The 20,763-nt window shown below is 38.0% G+C and overlaps 4 protein-coding genes across 4 annotated transcripts; 3 read left to right on the top strand and 1 right to left on the bottom strand.

The window, feature by feature from the left end:
• On the top strand, positions 2,488–3,760 carry LOC104769478 (mitochondrial fission 1 protein B). The gene is made up of 5 exons (XM_010493696.2): positions 2,488–2,681; positions 2,878–3,016; positions 3,123–3,244; positions 3,334–3,397; positions 3,492–3,760. Exons 1-5 carry the CDS (start codon positions 2,574–2,576, stop codon positions 3,572–3,574), a joined length of 516 nt encoding a protein of 171 aa, XP_010491998.1. The 5' UTR covers positions 2,488–2,573; the 3' UTR covers positions 3,575–3,760.
• Positions 5,743–11,490, top strand: LOC104769477 (exocyst complex component SEC10-like). The gene is made up of 25 exons (XM_010493695.2): positions 5,743–5,877; positions 6,164–6,247; positions 6,338–6,571; positions 6,670–6,744; positions 6,863–6,964; positions 7,037–7,087; positions 7,170–7,275; positions 7,418–7,531; positions 7,631–7,722; positions 7,909–8,077; positions 8,164–8,240; positions 8,318–8,416; positions 8,505–8,595; positions 8,695–8,780; positions 8,867–9,040; positions 9,238–9,291; positions 9,360–9,488; positions 9,577–9,669; positions 9,831–9,977; positions 10,101–10,198; positions 10,288–10,372; positions 10,465–10,523; positions 10,814–10,912; positions 11,009–11,092; positions 11,180–11,490. The coding sequence occupies exons 2-25, from the start codon at positions 6,164–6,166 to the stop codon at positions 11,256–11,258; spliced, it is 2,481 nt and encodes an 826-aa protein (XP_010491997.1). The 5' UTR covers positions 5,743–5,877; the 3' UTR covers positions 11,259–11,490.
• LOC104769475 lies at positions 13,397–15,287 on the top strand. Its single transcript, XM_010493693.2, has 5 exons — positions 13,397–13,706; positions 13,809–13,888; positions 14,324–14,593; positions 14,684–14,727; positions 14,919–15,287. Exons 2-5 carry the CDS (start codon positions 13,819–13,821, stop codon positions 15,129–15,131), a joined length of 597 nt encoding a protein of 198 aa, XP_010491995.1. The 5' UTR covers positions 13,397–13,706; positions 13,809–13,818; the 3' UTR covers positions 15,132–15,287.
• LOC104769476 lies at positions 15,205–20,744 on the bottom strand. Its single transcript, XM_010493694.2, has 9 exons — positions 20,214–20,744; positions 19,613–19,699; positions 19,341–19,430; positions 19,061–19,141; positions 18,744–18,938; positions 16,552–18,669; positions 16,095–16,241; positions 15,684–16,006; positions 15,205–15,584 (listed from the first exon to the last, which is right to left on the bottom strand). The coding sequence occupies exons 1-9, from the start codon at positions 20,280–20,282 to the stop codon at positions 15,467–15,469; spliced, it is 3,228 nt and encodes a 1,075-aa protein (XP_010491996.1). The 5' UTR covers positions 20,283–20,744; the 3' UTR covers positions 15,205–15,466.

Below are 20,763 nucleotides of genomic sequence, written 5' to 3'. Positions count from 1 at the left end.
AAAAAAAAAAAAAAAAAGTAGAAAGAGAATTCTTCTTCTTCTTCTTCTACAGAGAAACAAAACGAAACGCCTTAACGAATTCTCTCTCTCTCTAAGAGTGATGAGAAGAAGAAGAAAGAAACAAAGACGGGTTGGTCAATGTTAGGAAGAGAAGGCCATCTCTCTCCCACTCTCTCTCTCTCTCACCTTTTTTTTTTTGGTTTTTTTTTAATGGTAAAAAGGATGTGTGAGATACTCCATATATTAATTGTGATATGTATGTTTTCTTTACCTTATAAGTATAAATGATGATACATTGGTACTCTTAACTAACCACTGAAATCTCAATACATGTGTGATGATGATGATAATTTCTACAGGTAAGAGATTATTATTTTCAATTTCACAAATAGTTTGTCATCTAATCTTCCATAAATATAAAGGTGACTTGACAAAAAAAAATTATATATGGTAAATATTATTGTATTTTTTCCATTGAAAAACAAATTAATTTATTGTCTTTAGATTTTAGTCAGATTTTTTTTTTTACATGTTAGTTTGGTAAATTTTATATTATTCTATGAATGTAGAATCCTACTATATTAATTGGGAATTACAAATATGAAACTAACCTTAAATGTGTAAAAAATTACATTCAATTGCCATTAAAAAAACTTAATTAAGATTAATAAATTAATTTAATAAATATAATTAATTAAAAATGAAAATCGGGGATACATTAAATAAAATAAATTGTAGAAAAGTAAAAAAAATCTATTAGATTCAAAACTAATCCATATTTTTAAAAAAAATTAACAGCTAAGATTCTAATCAAATATAATCTACAACTATAAATTTTATCCTACTATATTAATTGAGAAGTACAAATATGAAACTAACATTAAAATGTGTAAAAAATACATTCAATTGCCATTAAACAAACTTAATTAAGATTAATTAATTAATTAAATAAATAAAATTAATTAAAAATGAAAATCGGGGACACATCAAATAAAATAAATTGTAGAAAATTAAAAAAAAAAAATCTATTAGAATCAAAACTAATTCATATTTAAGAAAAAATTAACAGGTAAGATTTTAAAAACCAAATCGAATAAAATATATGCAGCTATAAATTTTATCAAAAAAAAAATTTCACCACAAATTAAAATTATTACAGACAAGAAAAGAAAGCCACAGAAAAAAACAATGAATGTTGTTTTCAAAAATACTTTTTAGAACTTTTACCAGCTATATTTAATTGCTTTTGTTTACATGTTAGTAAGGATTGTGTTTAGTTGACAAAAGTTTAAACAATTTTATTCATTACATACAAATATTTTATTGACAGGTTTTCAATAAACATTTTTAAAATACAAAAATTATAATATAAGCAAACCAAATTTTTAATCACAAACTATTATAAATAACATAATAATAAAATAAATTATTACAAATTTTTTATTAAAAAATGTTCAGCCCGCGGTTCTCCGCGGGTTAGTACCTAGTAATTATGTAAGAAAGAAATATACTAGTCATGTTTAATAAAATGACATCATCACAAGTCACAACACAAAAGCAAAAATGTTTAGAAACCACTGGACATGTTGCATGAGAGAGGCATGTTCATATGTACGCAGTAGGCTAATTAAATGCTAATACGTTTCGCGAGGTGACCGCAGTCCAGGCTGCTAACAGACTAACAAAGTCATTTCCAATCAGTTTAATTTATTCACGACTATTTTACTCTCAATGTGTACCTTTCTGCTGCCAATCTATGGTATACAATATATCTTCCCGCCAGGTCCGCTCCTAAGAGCACTTCTTCGTCTTCCCAATCCCAACACACATACTATTTTCCACAGTTTGCTATCAGAGGTACCTATCCGGCTATCCCACTAGGCACTAGCATGCTCTAAGCCTTCAAAAACTATTTACTAAAACTACTCTTTGTTGTTTGTTTTATGAGATGCTTTTTCCGAATGTTATTCATGTCAAAGTGTATATTTTCCCTAATAAAAATCCTGAATGTTGGAGACAAAGACGGGGCAAATATGAACGTGTGATAAACAAACGTATGTATCAAAAATCATATTTCCTCCGTTTCATAATATAGGATGTTTTAAAAAAAAAAAATTTGTTTCATAATATAAGATGTTTTAAACTTTCTAGGCAACTTTTAGATTACTTTTATATTTTTTATTATTTATTTTATGCAGTCTTGTTTATGATTGGTTGAACTTTTTAATGTGTTTCTTTATAAATCTGTATTCTTTCACTCAAAACATCATCAATACTTTTTTATTTAAAAATCTGATGTTTTAAAAATAATACTTCCACCGTTTCAAAATATAGAATGTTTTAGTTAAAACACATATATTAAGAAAAAGTTACTTTTAAACAGCTTAACCAATCAGAAATAAAACTGCATAATATAAAATATAAATTTAATCTAAAAATTGCATTGAAAAAATCTATATTAACCAAAACATTCGTTGATCTCGGTCAATTTTATTGTAAGGGAGGAAGAAGGCGAGAGAAAGGATTAAGAAAACTCGGAAAGAAAAGATATCTAAGGAGCTGCGACAGGAAAAATGGACGCGGCGATAGGGAAGGTTTTCGGTTCCGTCTCAGACTTCTTATCCGGCGCTGCCTCTGGTTCCTCCGATGAGTTCCCCTTGTGCGATACCGACATCATCTCCGTAAGTTTATTGATTCCTCTAATTGGCCGCGTAAAAACCCGCCAATTTGCAATTGTTCGATAGCTAACTTCGGATTTTTGGATATCTGTCGCGTTGCTTGCTTTATTTTTGGGTGTGGGGATGAAATAAGTGTTTTCCTTTGATTTTTTCCATCTCTCGTGTGGCATGGATTAGTTTTTTTTTATTTAATCCTCAGGGATGTGAGAAAGAACTTGCAGAGGCTCAGAAAGCTCAAGACGAAGGACGTACGAAGGAATGCATCATGCGTCTTTCATGGGCTCTTGTTCATTCTAAGATGCCTGGTGATATCCAGCGTGGCGTAGCTATGATTGAAGGTAAATTATAATACTAGCTTATGTTTTACAATTGTTAAATTAAAACAGCTACCTTTTAATATTCTCCCAAAGGTGAATGATTTGATTCGAGTTATTGATTTTGCAGCTTCGGTTGTTAATGATACAAGTGCAATGAAACTCAGGGAGAAGCTTTATCTCCTTGCTGTTGGTTACTATCGAAGCGGTGACTATTCAAGAAGCCGGGATTGTATAGAACGTTGTTTGGAGGTTTGATCATCTGATCCTTGGATAACTCCAGAGAATCTTGTTGTTGATGTATTTCATTTATGCCTTCTTTTTCTTTGTGTGGTTTTTAGGTTGAACCGGAGTCGGGACAGGCTCAGACACTAAAAAAGGCTATAGAAGACCGCATTGTGAAAGGTAATTAATGATACTATTCTGTCATGTGTCTTCATCGTCCATTTAAATCTTCAGCTATTTTCTCTTTTGACTCTCTTCTGATTTTTGAAAGCAGATGGTGTTATTGGCGTTGGAATTGCTGTTACTGCTGTAGGGGTTGTTGCTGGTATTGCTGCGGCCTTTATACGCTCAGGCTGAGCAGGAACGAACTTTATACATGTGCATGTTTCCCTGATCTTCAGTGAGTTTGTATAGTTTCTTTGTATCCTATAAGAGAAAAATTATGTAATTCCTGGAATAGCTAAACAAAAGAACTAATTGAGGAAGCATTAAACATAAACTTTATTATAACTTCAAGAGTTCAATATATTTTTATTCCATACAGTACTAGAAATTTCTAGAAGAAATGCTACTGTTTTAAGGTTTTTAAGTTGAGGCTGAACTCTAAGTTTCTCAATGTCCTAGCAAGGCTAGAAGAAAAGACTTGTAGTCCCCTGATGTCTCTTTTGCTATGGCTTGATCGAGACTCACATCGTTCCGCTTGAGATACAGCTCACTGATCTTCTTCAGGTCCTTTTCTGCTCGTGTGACAATCACACGGTTCAGAGCATCTTCATCAGTCCCCACTGTATTGATTGAGTTGCGCAACACCTAGGTGCAAAAGAGATATGAATACCACTGAGATAAATTAGAAATCACATCTCAAAACTATTGTTGTATCTCTTACCTTTGAGTAATACCGGGTAGGGTTTTTAATGCACCTGATGGCTGCACGTAGTGCACTCAGGTACTCATTTGTAGGGTGATTGAGGAGATCCTGGTCATCAAAGGTTTCATTATGAATATCGTCATGAAGAATTACTGGTATGATTACTCTATTTCCCTAAAATTGATTCCAAAAGTCTTTTTTATTGTTGTCTAAAATTTTCGCATTGATTGTTTTTTCTGAGATTAGTCATCAATTATATAACATAACTTGATTTTTATGTGTTGTTTGTATACCTCAGTGATTGATCTGCCATATATATCCTTGTAGCGATTGAAGATTGCGCTAAGCTGCATGTTGCTTCTTGTACTTAACACCCTGATCGTTTCTTCATGTTCAACAGCCTTACCAAGGATTTCATCATGAAGAATCCCAGCCTCTGACTGCGCAAGCATCTCATCAATTTCCTCTCCATCATATTTATAGGCAGACGCCATTGCAACCAAGAGCTGTATATATCAAAATCCCCAAGCGTTGGAGTTCAGGTCGAAACAAGAAGAAAACATCTTGAAATTAGAATTACTCACTTTCCTAATGTCGCCAATAGTACGGGAGGCCAAGTCTTCCTCAAGAGAACGCTTGTAGAGGGAACGGTAAGCACGTCTAGCAGCTAATAGATCTTCAGGGGATCTCATGCAGGCAATCTCGACAAGAACCTTGTAGTCAGGAATAGGCTTTTGAAGAGCTAAGTTAGCCAAAAGAGCATCTCTCTCTGAAGGATCCAAGGCCCACAAGCAAACAGCTCTCTGCAGGTAACATATATATCTTCCATGAAAACTATCTTTTGTGGATTGTCAAAATAGAGTAGAGCATATGGATATATAATCTAGACCACAAAATCACCAGAGAGCTCAGATTTGAGCTGGTGAATGAGATCCTCATGGTAAATCTCCTGATAAGCTTGTCTTATGAGTTTCCTCTGGAACAAATTCCGGTGTCCTAGGATGGAGATGATGGCCTTTTCATCGGTTCCCCATCCTAAATCCAATATAAAAGTAAGAAGATGAATAAAGGAAATAGAAGGAAACTTGAATCACATAATATTGTGAAACACTTAAGTCTATAAAGTAGAAAAACCTTGACAAGCCTTCTTGATGTTTTCAGCATCTTCAACAGGGGAGAAATGTGGAGGAGAAACAATGGTGGCCATTCTGCTCGACTCAAGATTTTTTCACGTTTTGGATATTGCTTCTTCCATTGCTTTCAGTTCTCTATATTTATAACAGTCAATAGTGAGGTTACAATGCTTTTGAGACCATAAAAATGTTCAAAGGCTCATTGATTCTCTATTAACAGCGCCCGTTTATGTATGACTTTGCCATTAATTTTTTGAAGATTAACGTTTTTCATGAGATAATTATTTATTACCTCCCAAATGTTTTTTTTTGCTTGAATTTATTTGATTTTCATTCCCTCTGTGGCATGTAGTTCGATTATGTTCTTGTGTGTGTAATGAAGTAAGTGAATCAACGAACCAAAATTTCAAAGTTCAAACTAACTAATAACAGTTTATTAAAAAAAAATTAAACCGGTTGCGGTTTAAACCGGGAAAAAAGAAACACGTAAAATAATTAAATTTAACAGCTCAGCTCATCTGGAAGCTCGTCGTAGTTGTGAGGAAAAAAAGAAGGAAAAATCCCCAACTCCGCCATTGTAGACCGGTCTCTCTATTTCTCCGTCTTTCTCTCCCTGCAGTAACCGGATTCCGCCGTCTAGATCTCGTCGTCCACCGCCGGTAAGTTGCTCCATACTAGATTTTACCTTACCCGTCTCGTTCTCCGCGCGATTGTTCGTCTTTATGGTCTAAATTTGTTACATTCGCCGTAGAAATCAGCGATTACCGGTTTAGTTAACTGAGATTATATATGCTACTGTAATTTTGATTTAAAGTATCCAGCATCGTACGCATCTCTCTCATATTCTCCTATTTATCGAATGTTTCATGTATGATCTGTCAGACTTAATTCTTCACTTCTTTAAATTTTTGAATTTTAGGATTTTTGTGTTTTGTTTTTAAGCAGATGACAGAAGGAATCAGAGCAAGAGGACCCAGATCGTCCTCTGCTAACTCTGTTCCTTTGATTCTTGACATTGAAGACTTCAAGGTAAGGATTTGAGCTCGGGGTTGCTAATGTTTTTTTTGTTTCTTTACTTTTTAAATCATGAAGGATTTTGATTATTTTGGTCACTCGCAGGGTGATTTTTCATTCGATGCATCATTTGGGAACCTGGTAAACGACCTCTTGCCGTCTTTCCTAGAAGAAGAAGCAGATTCAGGGGATGGCCATGGCAACGTTGATGGTTTGGCAAATGGGCATTTACGTGGGCAGTCTACTCCTTTGTCTTCTGCTCCTTTTTTCCCTGAAGTAGATGGTCTTTTGTCTCTGTTCAAAGATGCTTGCAAGGAGCTTGTTGATCTTCGGAAGCAGGTGAGTGTCTTTGGGTCTACATCCATGACAAGCCTTTTTTCTTTTTGGTTTCTTTTCATCGTTCTGATATCTTAGGTTTTTGTTAAATATTTTGGAAGGTTGATGGAAGGCTCAACACACTAAAGAAGGAAGTTTCAACCCAAGATGCCAAACACCGGAAGACACTGACTGAGGTTGGCAGACCAATACTACTACTACTATGATTCAATTTCTTGGGTACATGGATTACTGCCTGATGAATGACTGATACCACGATCCTTTCTTCAAATCGTAATTGGTTTCTCTTACTAGATAGAGAAGGGTGTGGACGGTCTGTTTGAGAGCTTTGCAAGGTTGGACGGTCGTATTTCAAGTGTTGGACAGACCGCTGCAAAAATTGGAGATCATTTGCAGGTAAATAGATCTAGCCTATAACAACATTTTTGGTGATCTATATCCAATACTAACACATGCTTCTTTTGTCAGAGTGCAGATGCTCAGCGGGAAACTGCTAGCCAGACGATAGATCTTATAAAGGTAAGAGTGCATCACTGTTGGAAAGTTGGTCGCATATTTAGTTAGATGAATGCTTAAAGTAATCCTTGTTCAACAAATGCAGTACCTAATGGAGTTCAACGGCAGCCCAGGGGATCTTATGGAGCTTTCCGCTTTGTTCTCTGATGATAGCCGCGTAGCTGAGGCTGCTTCTATTGCTCAGAAATTACGTATGATGATATGTTACTTGGAATCTGTCTAAAGTGTCAGAATTTTTTTATCTATTATTTAACTCGCTTGTTTGCAGAAAAATGGAAGTTTACTGTTCAATTAGGCTGCAATTTATTCTCATACCCACTTTGTCAATATCAGGATCCTTTGCTGAGGAAGATATTGGAAGACAAGGTGCGGGTACAGCTGCAGGAAATGCAACCGCTGGCCGAGGACTGGAAGTTGCAGTTGCTAATCTCCAAGATTACTGTAATGGTAAACAAACTCGTCTTTACTGTGTTTTCTGTATATTTACTGAAGAGGATTATTGTATGTTCAACTTCGTCTTTGTGACATTTGAGTATGATTTTGTAGAATTGGAGAATAGGCTTTTATCTCGTTTTGATGCTGCATCACAGCGGAGAGATCTATCCACCATGTCAGAATGTGCTAAGATTTTGTCACAGGTGAATACTTTATTCTGCCGCATGCACCTTTACAATTCAGTAGGAAAACCTGTTATTTTATCTTATATACTGAGCGAAGCCTTTCTTATGTATCTTGTGGTTACATACTTGTTAATTCTAAGGCTATTACATACGGAATGGTCTAGGTCTCCTTGATGCTCAATATTTTTTCTTCTTCATTTTCAGTTTAACAGGGGTACAAGTGCTATGCAACATTATGTGGCTACACGGCCAATGTTTATTGATGTGGAAGTCATGAATTCAGACATTAGGTTGGTTCTTGGTGACCATGGTTCTCAGCCTAGTCCTAGCAATGTTGCCCGTGGACTTTCTGCTTTATACAAGGAAATTACAGGTCTGAAGAATTGTCACTGATCTGGATGCAATACTTGAAACATGCTTTTATGCCGATTCATAACTTTTGTTACTTCTCATGTGTAGACACTGTACGCAAAGAAGCAGCGACCATTACAGCTGTTTTCCCTGCTCCAAATGAAGTTATGGCAATCTTAGTTCAGGTAATTGGCACCGATAATTTGGACACCGTAGTGTTAACCCGGCATATGGATACTGACTCTTCGTGTACTTTATGCAGAGAGTTCTGGAGCAGCGTGTCACAGGTATTCTTGACAAAATTTTGGCGAAGCCCTCTCTTATGAGTCCCCCATCTGTGCAAGAAGGCGGACTGTTACTAGTGTGTAGATACTTCCTTATCTCTTTTTTTTTTCTATCTTCGTAGTAGAATTAGTATAAGAAACTTAATTCTTGGTTTTTGTCTTTAGTACCTTAGAATGTTAGCAGTTGCATATGAGAGAACCCAAGAACTTGCTAAAGACCTCCGAGCTGTTGGATGCGGTGACCTTGATGTTGAAGGTCTTTTTCTCGTGTGATTCTGAGTGATAGAAGTTTTGTTTTTTCATGCAAACTTTCGTTGTTCGTTGGTGCTTAAAACTCTTTATTTTGAGTGTGCAGATTTGACAGAGTCCTTGTTTTCCTCGCACAAGGATGAATACCCTGAGCATGAGCAGGCCTCCTTAAAACAACTATATCAAGCAAAGGTTTAATATGATTATCTCATTTTCTGATTGGAGTTGTTATATTGTGCATTAGTGTGAAGGGCTTAGATATGAGTTTTTCTCTACAGATGGAAGAATTACGTGCTGAGAGTCAGCAAGTCTCGGAGTCATCCGGCACAATAGGACGCTCTAGGGGTGCTTCAGTATCATCTTCTCAGCAGCAGCTATCGGTCACCGTTGTGACTGAGTTTGTTCGATGGAATGAAGAAGCAATAACCAGATGCACACTGTTTTCATCTCAGGTTACCGAATTTAGCAATTTATGAGAAAAGTTTTTCCAAAATAAGTTAGTTGCTCTGAATTTTGGGAAAAGATGTAGGAATAAGATATTGACAAAGAAATAATCTAAAATATTTACTTTTGCAGAAACATCCGGCAGTAAGTAAACTGTAATATCTGTGATTGTGTATCTGACCATATAAGTATTTCTTTTGTGCAGCCAGCCACACTTGCTGTCAATGTTAAAGCCATATTTACTTGCCAGCTAGACCAGGTATGATGTTCATAAGATTCTAAAGTCATTTATATTAATTGTGCTGATGCCATGATGACTTCTTGCAGGTGAGCGTATACATAACTGAGGGACTTGAACGGGCAAGGGATGGCCTGACTGAAGCTGCAGCATTGAGGGAGAGATTTGTTTTGGGCACAAGCGTTAGCAGAAGAGTGGCTGCTGCAGCTGCTTCTGCTGTAATTCTTTCTCTTTTCTACTATTTGAAGTGCTTATTATTTCAATTGTTTGGTGAAGTTATTTACAATTTATTTGATTATTTCTCAGGCAGAAGCTGCTGCTGCTGCTGGTGAAAGTAGCTTTAAATCCTTCATGGTTGCTGTGCAGCGTTGCGGTAGTAGTGTTGCTATAGTTCAGCAGGCATGTTGGGTGACTTTTATGGTTATCAGTTTGTTTCATTTTTTATATGAAAAGGCGTCTGCTACTCAAGCATTGAAATAATGAAACAGTTTGACCGAGTCATCTACTATGGAAATTTTATGTGTTGACTCCTATTCTAATCATATAATTTTCTCTTCCAGTATTTTGCAAATTCGATATCTCGGCTTCTCCTACCAGTGGATGGTGCACATGCTGCTTCTTGTGAAGAAATGTCAACTGCTCTATCCAAAGCAGAGGCAGCTGCTTACAAAGGACTTCAGCAGTGCATTGAAACTGTGATGGCTGAGGTTAGTTGCTTTTTGTGTAATCTACGAACATATCCATGTGGTTCCAACGCTGGAAAGATTTAGGAGTTATGCTTATTATTCTCTTTCGACTCATTGTAAGGTTTCCGATATGGCCTTTTTCAGGTTGATAGGCTACTTTCATCTGAGCAGAAGGCTACCGATTATAGATCACCTGATGATGGAATTGCTCCTGACCACCGCCCAACAAATGCCTGCATGAGGTTGGTTTAGTTGAGACTCTACCTTCCCACTAATTGGTTGAAGGCTTCACCTTTTTTAGTTTAATTTCTAATCCCACTCCCTTGTTTAGGGTCGTGGCTTATCTTTCCCGGGTACTTGAGTCAGCCTTCACTGCCTTGGAAGGTCTTAATAAGCAAGCCTTCCTGACTGAACTGGTATGATTTGTATCACCAAAGATTTATTTTCTTCATCATAAGAGTGGTGCTATATATCTAGATTTGAATGAAGTTTTCTTTATTATTCTCAGGGAAATAGGTTAGAAAAGCTACTACTAACACACTGGCAGAAGTTCACTTTCAATCCCAGGTATGATTTCAGCTCTTTGTCTTTTTTTTTTCTTTCTAATTTCCTTATTAAAATCACGTCTGCAAAATAACCGTAAATCAGATCAACGACCCCTAATAAACCAAACATAGATAACCATGCCAAAATTTGCTCTCTCTCTGATCTGACATGAGTGCAATGTTTGACGTAGTCGCACCTATTGGTATAAATGTTTTATCGGATCAAATCAAACTTATCCATTGCCTGAATAGGTCTGTGTGAATATAGAGCTTGGTTTTTGTTTTGTGATTACTAAAACTTTGGTTGGACAGTGGAGGACTGCAGCTGAAGCGTGACTTAAACGAGTATGTAGTATTTGTTAAAAGCTTCGGTGCTCCATCAGTGGATGAGAAATTTGAGCTTCTGAGAATGTAATAACATATCTATTATGAGACTCTCTCGTCACTTTACTTCCTTCTTATTATTTGATTAATGTAATAACCTGTAATCACTATCTGTGAGTGCAGAATCGCGAATGTTTTCATCGTTGCTCCAGATAGTCTGCCGACTTTGTTCGAGGGAAGTCCAAGCATTCGCAAAGACGCGCAAAGGTAAGAGAGAAAGAGAGATTATTAAGATTAAAAACTAGGAAAAAGGAAATGAGATTGAGAGAGAGTTGTAAAATGAATAATGTGCAGGTTTATTCAACTGAGGGAGGACTATAAGAGTGCAAAGCTCGCAACAAAACTCAGCTCCTTGTGGCCAAGCATGAGCTAATATCTCAATGTTTGTTTAAAGAGACGACACTTGAACCAGTCAGTGGCAGATATTGTTATTTATGTATATACTTAAAAATCATTCTATGCACTAACGTCAGTCAGTCAGAGTCTACTATCTTCCTTCTGAATCCTTTTATTGTTTATTCCTTTCATAATTTCCAACTTTTTTTTTCTTTTTGTTCTTTACGTTATGGGTGTTTTTATCTGTTTGGAGACGAACAATTTTTTAATTGGACTTGCTATCTGGAAATTACTCAATTAGAATCAACAAGAAGTGTTACCGTAATTTTCCATGGTATAAGTTTTTTTAAGATTTTTTTTTTTTTTTTTTAACAACNCAAACAAGCCAATACAAAGGAACATTGTTTACATAGGTAACTAAGTGCGGAACTATGCGAACTTGTCGTGCTAAAATATCCGCTTTACCATCCTGAGAGTGACTAAGGAAAAAGAAGCAAACTCCTCTTTATCCGCCTGTATGTCCTCCAAATAAGGCGTAAAAGTTGGCCACTCGGAAGGCAAAGACACCATCTTCACTAAGTCAGAGCAGTCGGTGATAAAGACTACAGATTGGTTATCCGTCCCAATCATGCAGCGCATAGCCCAGATAAGGGCTTCAATCTCGGCATGAAGAGAGGAGAGACTACAGCGAATGTTGGCAGCTCCCATAGTAGGGGCGTCACTCCAGGGCGACGTGCAAAACCATCTTCTACCCGCATATCGATCTGTAGCTTTCCAAGAACCATCTACAAAACAAGTATAACTCGACAAAGACCGCGGAACCCCTAATTCCCCACTTCCATAGGGAGCAACCGTGGTGTTAATATCCGGTGCTAAAACCATACCCTCTGTCTGAGCTAGAGCCCATGCTTTTGCCTCATCCTCCGCTAACCGCAGAATAGCAAGGGGATTGGAATCCAAATTACTGTAAAGTTTGTCATTGCGTACTTTCCAGATATACCATAGAATCCAGGGGAAGAATTCATGTGTTGGAACATCTGGAAATCGCCAAAATAGAAAATCCATATTTGTGAAAACTGACTCCAAAGGAAATACACCCATGGCCGTCGGGAATTGCGACAAGGCCCAAACCTGCCTAGCTGGCGGATATTCGAAGAGGGTATGATTAATCGTCTCCTCCTGAAAACCACAAAGCCCACAAGTGGCATCACAGTTTATTCCGCGTCTCCGTAGATTAGCTGTAACCGCCATACAACCCGAAAGTACTTGCCACAGGAAGTGATGAAGCTTCGGTGGACACCTAATTTTCCACACAAAGGCCTGGAGAGGTACAATGTCCGGCCCAAATACTTTCGGCTCAGCAGGAGCCGTCACATTTGAACGAAGCACATAGTACCCTGATTTAACCGAATATTTACCAGACTTAGTAAAATGCCATCCCATCAGATTCGGTTTATTCGGTTGTCGCAACGGCAAGGCAGAAATCATAGCTACATCTTCCGGTACAAAAGTAGCGGTAAGCTGAGCCATATCCCAGGAATTAGAACTCCTGTCAATAAGGTTTGTAACTCGGAGCAGAGGATCAGAAGGCAATCCTGTGCTCATTGCTGGTCTCGGGGATTGAGCAGGGATCCATGGGTCATTCCATACAGAAATAGAAGCACCAGATCCTACCCGTTTAATGAGTCCTTTATTAACCAAAGAGCGAGTAGAAACTATACTCTGCCACCCATAAGACGGCGAGTAAGATTTAATTGGATCCAAAGGATCAGAATACCGATAGTAGCGGCCTTTAAACATCCGTGCAAAAAGTGAATCTGGTACGGTGATCAAACGCCAAAGCTGCTTCGCCAGCAGAGCGGTGTTAAAATCATCCAAGCAACGGAAACCCAAACCCCCCGCATCTTTACCACTACATAGTTTATCCCACGCCATCCAATGTAACCCTCTTGATTGACCCGAACTCCACCAAAAATTAGAAATTGCACTAATTAATTTCTTTGTAACCGTCTTAAGTAACCGAAAACATGACATCACAAAAGTAGAAACAGCCGTAGCAACAGACTTTATCATGTATTTTTAAGATAAAAGATAAAAAAGGAATCTCAATTAACAAAAGGTGTATTTTCATGTGATGGATCATCCTATTCATTAGTGAAGTTGGAGATTTGGGATATTGTCAAAGTAAGTAACTCGATCAAAAATCAAATTTATCCAAAACAAACACAGTAAGATTAAAAAAAGATGAGAAAATTAGAATTAAAAAAACCGCCGCCTTTGTGTTGGTTTGAAATTTTTCGGATGATACCCTAAAAATTGAAGATCTTGCTCCGCCCAAATCCATCGTGACGACGATTATATTCCTTGTCTTCCTCGTTCCGTTCTTGCTCGTTTCTCTCCATCACTCTCTTTTTGTAATTTCTTTTGAGGGAATTTTATTCACCTATTGTTGTTGATTGAAGTTCCTGCTCTTTGGTACGGTCTGGTGAGTCTAAACCCTTAAAGCGATTGGTTTCATTTCTAACTTTTCAATTCCTACTTAGAATTTTTACCCAGTTCATGAATTGGTTGATTGGTTGTAAATTAGTGAGGTGAGCATGGCGAACACAATTGCTCGCGGGCAGATGATTTTCCAGGACGAGAATGCATTAGCTGCCCTTGGAAAAAGTACCTTTTAATCTTTACTATAGTAGCAAATCTTGTGTTTTTATTTATGATGATGACTCGTTTAATTGTCCCTAATTTAGCCAAAAAACTTTGTGTTTGCAAGATAAGAAGTAGTAAGGATTCATCATATGCAAGAGATCTTGGTTCTTACTATTTGCTTATAGATCGATACATTCTAGAATTTTCTCTTTGTGTGTGTATATTATCAATATCATGACCAATAATATATAATACTATGCTTGCTTAGGTTTCAAATATATGAACTAGGTTATAGGCAGCTTTGTGTCCATCTGGTATATGTTTATTATCATCAATGTAATGTAAAATTTTATAACTGTGTAAAAAAGACACAAGGATGAGAATGTCGTGTGTTCAAACATTGAACTGTGTTTTCCTTACTTTGATTGAAGATTTCTATTATTGACATTGTTGTAGAGCTGGTTACTGCGGGAAAAGGTAAGGGATCCCTAGCAGCTCCAAAGAAATATGGGGCGGGTTTTGGTAGCCGCAAGGCTCTCCATGATATCACAAACAAGTCAAAGTTGCAACCTCAAGCTTCTTCCAAGACGAAGAAGAATGTTGAGGGATTCGACTTTGACATAGCAAAGGAAGGCTTTTTGCATGACCACAGCAAATGCATTGAAGCTCAACAACAAAGCCAGTGGGATAGCTACTTCTCTGATCACATCATCCTTCACGGACATGGTAATATATTGACTGTGAAGAAAGAACCCCATACTGTTTCAATCTTTTATGTTTCCTTTGCTCGACTTATTCTCTTGTTCTGCTTTCCAGATACCAACATCAAGGAAAGGATTCCTGAATACAGTATTAAAGAGGTAAGATTATCAGTTTTTTCCCTTACCTTATCTCTCTATCTAGATTCTGTTGAATTGTAAGAGAATCGTTCTAAGATCAATGGTTAAAGTAGGCCATAAAGGTTTAGAGAAGCCAAACACATAGCATCCTGTTGTAGCCCTTGTTTTGAGCAACTTTTATGACTCTTTTTCGTTTGGTTTTTGCGCCTTAGATGGATGATGATAATAATAGCCACACTTGGGACGAACTCAAAGAGTTACCAATGGAGGAGTTTTCCGATTTGCTGGAATGCTCAACTCAATGGCGCTCACCACCAGACTCGCCTGTCCATTACCATTCTTCGTTACCTACATCGCCTTTGCCATGGCATTTGGAAACCGTAGAATTCAAGCTCAAGGAAGATGAAGATGAAGACACCACCTGAGTTCCAGTTCTACTTGGTTTTGAACAATATCAGTAACCTTTTAGTTTCTGATATTATGATGTATCAACAAATATGCTTGAAAACCAATTACTGAGCATTGTTTCTGAGTAAAAACATTGTATGTTTATAGGATTTACAGCATGACACCATAAAGAATTTACATCTCTATCACAATCAACACCAGACAAATATCCCAAACTACAATGAAAGAAGCACTTTAAAAAAAAACTAATTTCTCTCTCTATATATATCTGTTGTGGTTATATCCCGAGATTCTGCACTCACCTAACTCGGGCATTGGAAAAAAATAGTGAACTGGTTGGTGTTAAGGAGTTTCAATGAGGCAAGTCCTCACTGGCTTTGTCAACCATGCGAACATTGTATTGTTCATAGACTCGTCCTCTGTTATCTGCCCACCATTGTTCTGCTTGTTTCTCACTAAACCTTTTTCGGCTGTCAAAAAAACAAAACGGACGAGCAAAGTTACAGTCCAATCTTCGGACATTGAAAATCTGACAGTTTCTTTTTAGGGAAGATAAGAAACTATTGTACCTGAACCGAACGCGTTTGAGATCTCTAGCACCTCCGGCTAAGGCTGTAAGAGTGATATAGACTCCAGGTTCATCCTGTTCAACCCATTCCTTCTCGCTCCGTGCTTCATTCGTTGCTTCACCATTCCCAAATACAGGTGTCATGGTCCCATTAGAAAACATTGGAGTATTTGTGCCATTAAGCTCGGATTCTTGGCTATTTGGTTGGTTTAAGATATTAAAAGGGTCAATGCGACCAGGGCTGGAACCAAATGAATTAAGAGACGGAGGAGACTTCACGGTCCGAGCTGATCCAACAGGTAATCTTTCAGCCATGTCCTTTAACTGCATAGTTGCGTTTATCCTTATATTCAGTATAAAGTATAGCCACTAAGTGCATAAACCATATTTATTTTTTAAACTTAGAAATTACTTGAGCGGTAAGTGATTTGATCACTTCTTTTGCTGCCTTGCATCTTGTCGTTTCTTCATTAGCGATTGCCAACGCCTCTTTTAGCTGCTTGGCTGTTCTTTCCAGCTCAACTTCTTGAAGCTGGGACTTCCTTGTAAGAGTTTCAACCTGATATATCATTTACTGGTTAGCAAAAACGCGGTCATAAATAGAAACTGACTTACTGAGGCAGTAATTAAATTTGAAAATGAAAACATGTTTCTTCACGAAACCAAGTAAATTGGTGACCACGCCTTCTGATACCCTAGACCATGATCTAACCAACAGGGTAAAATCCGGAACGTAATTCACCGTGATCAGGAAACACAGAATGACAGAAACATAGAAGCAAAATTTCACCAACTACGTTTTTCGCAGCAATTGATGTGTGAGGGATGATAGAATTAAAAGAAACAAAAGATGGTGGAGAGCAAGTTACCTGAGATCTTAGCTTAACGACCTCTTGACTTAGGTTATCATTGGTTCTCTTAGTATCATCCACTACAAATTTTGGTGTAGCTAGTCCCGAAAGAGTGGGAGTTGGTGTAGTTGAACGAGGTGGACTAGGACGTCTCGATATTGGGGAAGTTGCCCGAGACACAATTCGAGAACCAGGAACAGAAGCTGAGAAGAACTTCTTTGACGCTCCAAATACTGGATTAAAAGACTTGGCTATGTTAAGCGCACCCCGTTGAGAGCTTCCACTTGGTATAGGCGAGACACGACTACTATTGAATTCGTATTTCTTGTTCTTCTTATATCGATTATCCACTTGCCTCATGGAATCCATCAATGAAAATCTAGCTAACTGTCCATCGGATCTAGAATCGAACTTGTCATCTTTTTCAATGGGATCTGATCCCTGGTTAATGCTTCCTCTTCTACTCAGCGAAGAATGAGAGGATGGATCAGTTTCCATGGTCTTTTTCAATTTGTTGAAACACTTGTCACACACTCGATATGGTTTGCTCGGGTTCGGTGCCATACAAGCTTTCAACGACTTTTTATTAGTGCATGAGTGGCAAAACACTAGTCCGCAATTATAGCAATTGTGCCTCTTTCTTTTAAAACTGAAGGGCTGACGGCAACCTGAACACATGGACTGGTCCATCCCTGATGCCCACCTGTGAATGCAGACAGCTGCTGTGAAGTTAGCGCCACAGGCAATACTTTTCACCTGTTTATCCTTAAGCGACTCTACCAATGTCGGAGAATTTCTATCATCTACGTCTCCATGACCAAGTCTACCATTTGATCCCTTTCCCCAAGTGTAAACTTCGGTCCTCGAAGTTAAAACTGCAACATGATAAGCACCGCAAGCTATCTCTTCGACAAAACTCTTGTGAAGTTTACCTTCGACACGGCTTGGAATTTTTCCATCTGCATGTGAGTTTCCAAGCTGACCATAGACAGGACTGCCCATAGTATAGACATGGCCTGCTGTTGTAAGTGCAACCGTTAGACTGTGCCCACATGCAACTTGACAAAAATTGGGTTCAACAAGAGCAGCGACACAGGTGGGCACAAGTTTTGGTTCTTTATTACCATGACCAAGACGACCCTTATCACCATCACCCCATGTAAAGAGCTTTCCAGAAGAGCAATTACTCGAGCTTGAGCTCCCAACCATGACTTCCACAACTGCTGCTGTGTGCCATACACCACAAGCTGCCCGGACAGTGCGGAGACCTTTCAAAGAGTCAACCTCCCGAGGTGTGAAAACACTTTTTTTGTCTCCATGGCCCAAAACACCAAAGGTCCCATCACCAAAAGTAAACAACTGTCCAGCAGAAGTAACGACTGCTGTGTGGTAAGGTCCACAAGCAATGGATGATACATGTATCCCTTCCGACAGAAAATTAACCCTCTTAGGGACCCAGTGACTGACTTCATTTCCATGTCCAAGAACACCGAAATCTCCTTTACCCCAGGTATACAGATCTCCTGATAGAGTAACTGCACAACTATGAAATTCACCACATGCTACGAGCTCGATATTAGTGGTGTTGAGTGCATCGATGAGCTTTGGTTGTTGAATATTGGAATCAACACCGTGGCCAAGCCTGCCTTCAGATTCCTCTCCCCAAGAAAAGCTTTCTCCTTGTTTTGTCACAAGGACAGCATGCTGTGCACCACAAGCAATATTTTGGACGTCAAGTACTACTGTAGATTCTAAAGCTTTTGGCAATAAGGAATCCGTTTTAATTTCAAATGAACTTCCAACTCTACGGTTTCCACCACCCAAAACACCTTCTCCTATGCCTTCCCCCCAGATGAAAACATCTCCTAATGCATCTCCATCATCATGACCAGATCCGTGGCTCGAGGAACTAACAGCACTTGACATACTAACTCTAAAAGCTTCCATGCCCATACCCCTCATATGTCCATGCATGCTATCCGAGCCTCCAGAATGAACAGAAATAGTTGCAGAATCTGAGGGATAAAATCCTTTTGGAGGAACAGCATATAATGCCATGTCCGAAAATGCCTTGTCAAGGCCATTCTTAGGCGGGCTCTCAAACGGACTGTGAATGCGATGGTGATTAGAACCATCCTGAAGGGTAAACGAAAATGTATTAGCTAAAGTCCACATGCACAAAAGTGTACACAAAAAACTTCTTCCAGTACCTTCTGCAAACTGTCATTGCTACTAAATGGAGAGTGTAAAGGAGAGCTTCTCCGGGTATATGTTCTCGGGCTATTAGCTTCAGATGGTGTACCGTCACTTCTTGATTCAGTCCTCCTGTTTCTTTGATGGCAATGCGAAACCAAGGCCTTAAGACCAGTAAACCACACCTCAGCCTCATCTTTATCCTTGCATATCTACCAAAAAAAATTGTACCAATAGATTAATTAATTTCAAATAACCACAGTAGTATTTCAAATGACAGGGTAACTATTTTTATACAGAAGCAAAAAAAGTAAATAAGTGAAGAGAATCTCACCACATCCAGAGACCTCTCGCTATATATTAGTGAAAATGACTGATATTCCTTCTCGGGACGAGGATACCTCTGAAAAATAGGCTACAAGAGAACCACCATTGCTAGAATTATCAAAACATCAAACTAGATAGGTACGGCGCAAATATGCATCCTTGAACTAAGGAAATTGACACATGAAAAGTTGCACGAATGAATATTACAGTCCTCATGAACTCGTTCAAAGTATTTTACTCCAAGCTCAAGAGAGAATTAAAACCACATAATCAACACATGAACTTACAGTGCGTTGTCCAGATATGATCCTAGAAACATGGCTGAGCTTCAGATGTTTCTCCTCATTCCCAGAGAACCATATCAAAACAGTTTCATCCTGAAAATTACAGGCTAGTATTTCTTAAACAGCAAACGACAAGCTGCACGTAAATTTAAGTTGTAATAGCAAAAGGATTGCAAAATACATATCACCACCCATCCATATATAAACCAAAGAAAAAGAATTGGAAACTATCTGCTAACACGGAGCATAACGGAATAGAACAAAACAAGACTTACATTAGAAAGGCGAAAGGGGCAGAACTTAGGCTTCCCTCTTCTTCCATACTTAAGCAAGTAAGCTCCCTTTTTCAGGGCAATGATAGCCTGAGTCAATCAAATAGCATTCCATAAAGCAAAGTAGGTGTGAATCTTTGCAATGGAGATATCAGCTCAACAATAATAACATAAGAGACAGAATATATGAAGCAATGCACACACTGAAGTATGAATCTTGGCAATACAAAAAGGAACCCTAACAGATATTTTAACAATCTTTATGTGTGTCCATGATAATTGCATCAAATAAAAACTCCAAGCTGAATGGTAAGAAATATAAATCACAATCCACAAATAATAAGTTTCCATAGCTTAACATCAAGCTTCCATAATTATGGTAAAAAATCTCATAGACAACCTTGAGTTTAAATAAAAATCTAAAAGCCAGCTCAAAGAATACACACTCTTCTTCTCTAACCTAAGAAAAATCCCAATTGAACAAATTCGCCCGACATGTATAAAAATCTAATTCCGAAGAGACTTAAACCATAAATGATTCAATACAAAGTAATTAATAACAAACATAGTCTAAGCAATTGAAATCATAAATTAGAGCACAAACCTGCTCGATATCTCTCTCAACAGGACCAGCTCTACTAAGATCCGAAGCCATCCTTCCGTTTCTCGACATAAACCAAAAAATGTTCTCAAGAATCGAAACCCTTCATCAACCCCAAAAACCTCCGCGAAATCCACACTTGCTCAAGCTTAAACGAAAAAGCAAAAATCTAAAAGGCTATATTATACATTCAGGGAGGAATCAATCAATCAATCAATCAAACTAGTCATCGCAATGATCGTCTGATCTCGAAGCAACTCCAAACACATTCACTTCCATTTGAGCTAACTTTTTTTTCCAGCTCAAATCGATCGGAATAAGCAAAAAAAGAAAGAAGAAGAAGCCGCCCAACCGTTGGAAGAAGAGGAATCAGAAAACGATGGAGGATGATGTTGAGCTTAGCTACGCGAGAGAGAAAGTGAGGACTGAGATGAAGAAAAAAATCGGGGGAGGAAGAGAATCTAGAGAGACATATGGCAATATGATCTAAGGGATGGATACTATACGCAGTTTTCTAGCGAAAGAGCAACCAAAAAAAAAAAAAAAAAAAAAA

This window comes from Camelina sativa, chromosome 20 (genome assembly GCF_000633955.1).
Source record: "Camelina sativa cultivar DH55 chromosome 20, Cs, whole genome shotgun sequence".
Lineage (NCBI taxonomy): Eukaryota > Viridiplantae > Streptophyta > Magnoliopsida > Brassicales > Brassicaceae > Camelina > Camelina sativa.
The sequence above is the reverse complement of the archived record's forward strand: the minus strand, read 5'-3'. Positions and strand labels throughout refer to the sequence as shown.

What these genes read in the sequence shown, in the direction of transcription:
- LOC104769475 (XM_010493693.2), top strand. Translation starts at nt 13,819, where the DNA reads ATGGCGAACACAATTGCTCGCGGGCAGATGATTTTCCAGGACGAGAAT. An exon ending in CATCATCCTTCACGGACATG is followed by an intron (nt 14,594 to 14,683) that starts GTAATATATTGA and finishes TCTGCTTTCCAG; the next exon opens with ATACCAACATCAAGGAAAGG. An exon ending in CTGAATACAGTATTAAAGAG is followed by an intron (nt 14,728 to 14,918) that starts GTAAGATTATCA and finishes TTTGCGCCTTAG; the next exon opens with ATGGATGATGATAATAATAG.
- LOC104769477 (XM_010493695.2), top strand. Translation starts at nt 6,164, where the DNA reads ATGACAGAAGGAATCAGAGCAAGAGGACCCAGATCGTCCTCTGCTAAC. An exon ending in ACCGGAAGACACTGACTGAG is followed by an intron (nt 6,745 to 6,862) that starts GTTGGCAGACCA and finishes TTCTCTTACTAG; the next exon opens with ATAGAGAAGGGTGTGGACGG. An exon ending in AGACGATAGATCTTATAAAG is followed by an intron (nt 7,088 to 7,169) that starts GTAAGAGTGCAT and finishes CAACAAATGCAG; the next exon opens with TACCTAATGGAGTTCAACGG.
- LOC104769478 (XM_010493696.2), top strand. Translation starts at nt 2,574, where the DNA reads ATGGACGCGGCGATAGGGAAGGTTTTCGGTTCCGTCTCAGACTTCTTA. An exon ending in TGGCGTAGCTATGATTGAAG is followed by an intron (nt 3,017 to 3,122) that starts GTAAATTATAAT and finishes TTGATTTTGCAG; the next exon opens with CTTCGGTTGTTAATGATACA. An exon ending in AGAAGACCGCATTGTGAAAG is followed by an intron (nt 3,398 to 3,491) that starts GTAATTAATGAT and finishes TTTTGAAAGCAG; the next exon opens with ATGGTGTTATTGGCGTTGGA.
- LOC104769476 (XM_010493694.2), bottom strand. Translation starts at nt 20,282, where the DNA reads ATGTCGAGAAACGGAAGGATGGCTTCGGATCTTAGTAGAGCTGGTCCT. An exon ending in TCATATCTGGACAACGCACT is followed by an intron (nt 19,142 to 19,340) that starts GTAAGTTCATGT and finishes GTTCTCTTGTAG; the next exon opens with CCTATTTTTCAGAGGTATCC. An exon ending in TCGTTAAGCTAAGATCTCAG is followed by an intron (nt 16,242 to 16,551) that starts GTAACTTGCTCT and finishes ATGATATATCAG; the next exon opens with GTTGAAACTCTTACAAGGAA.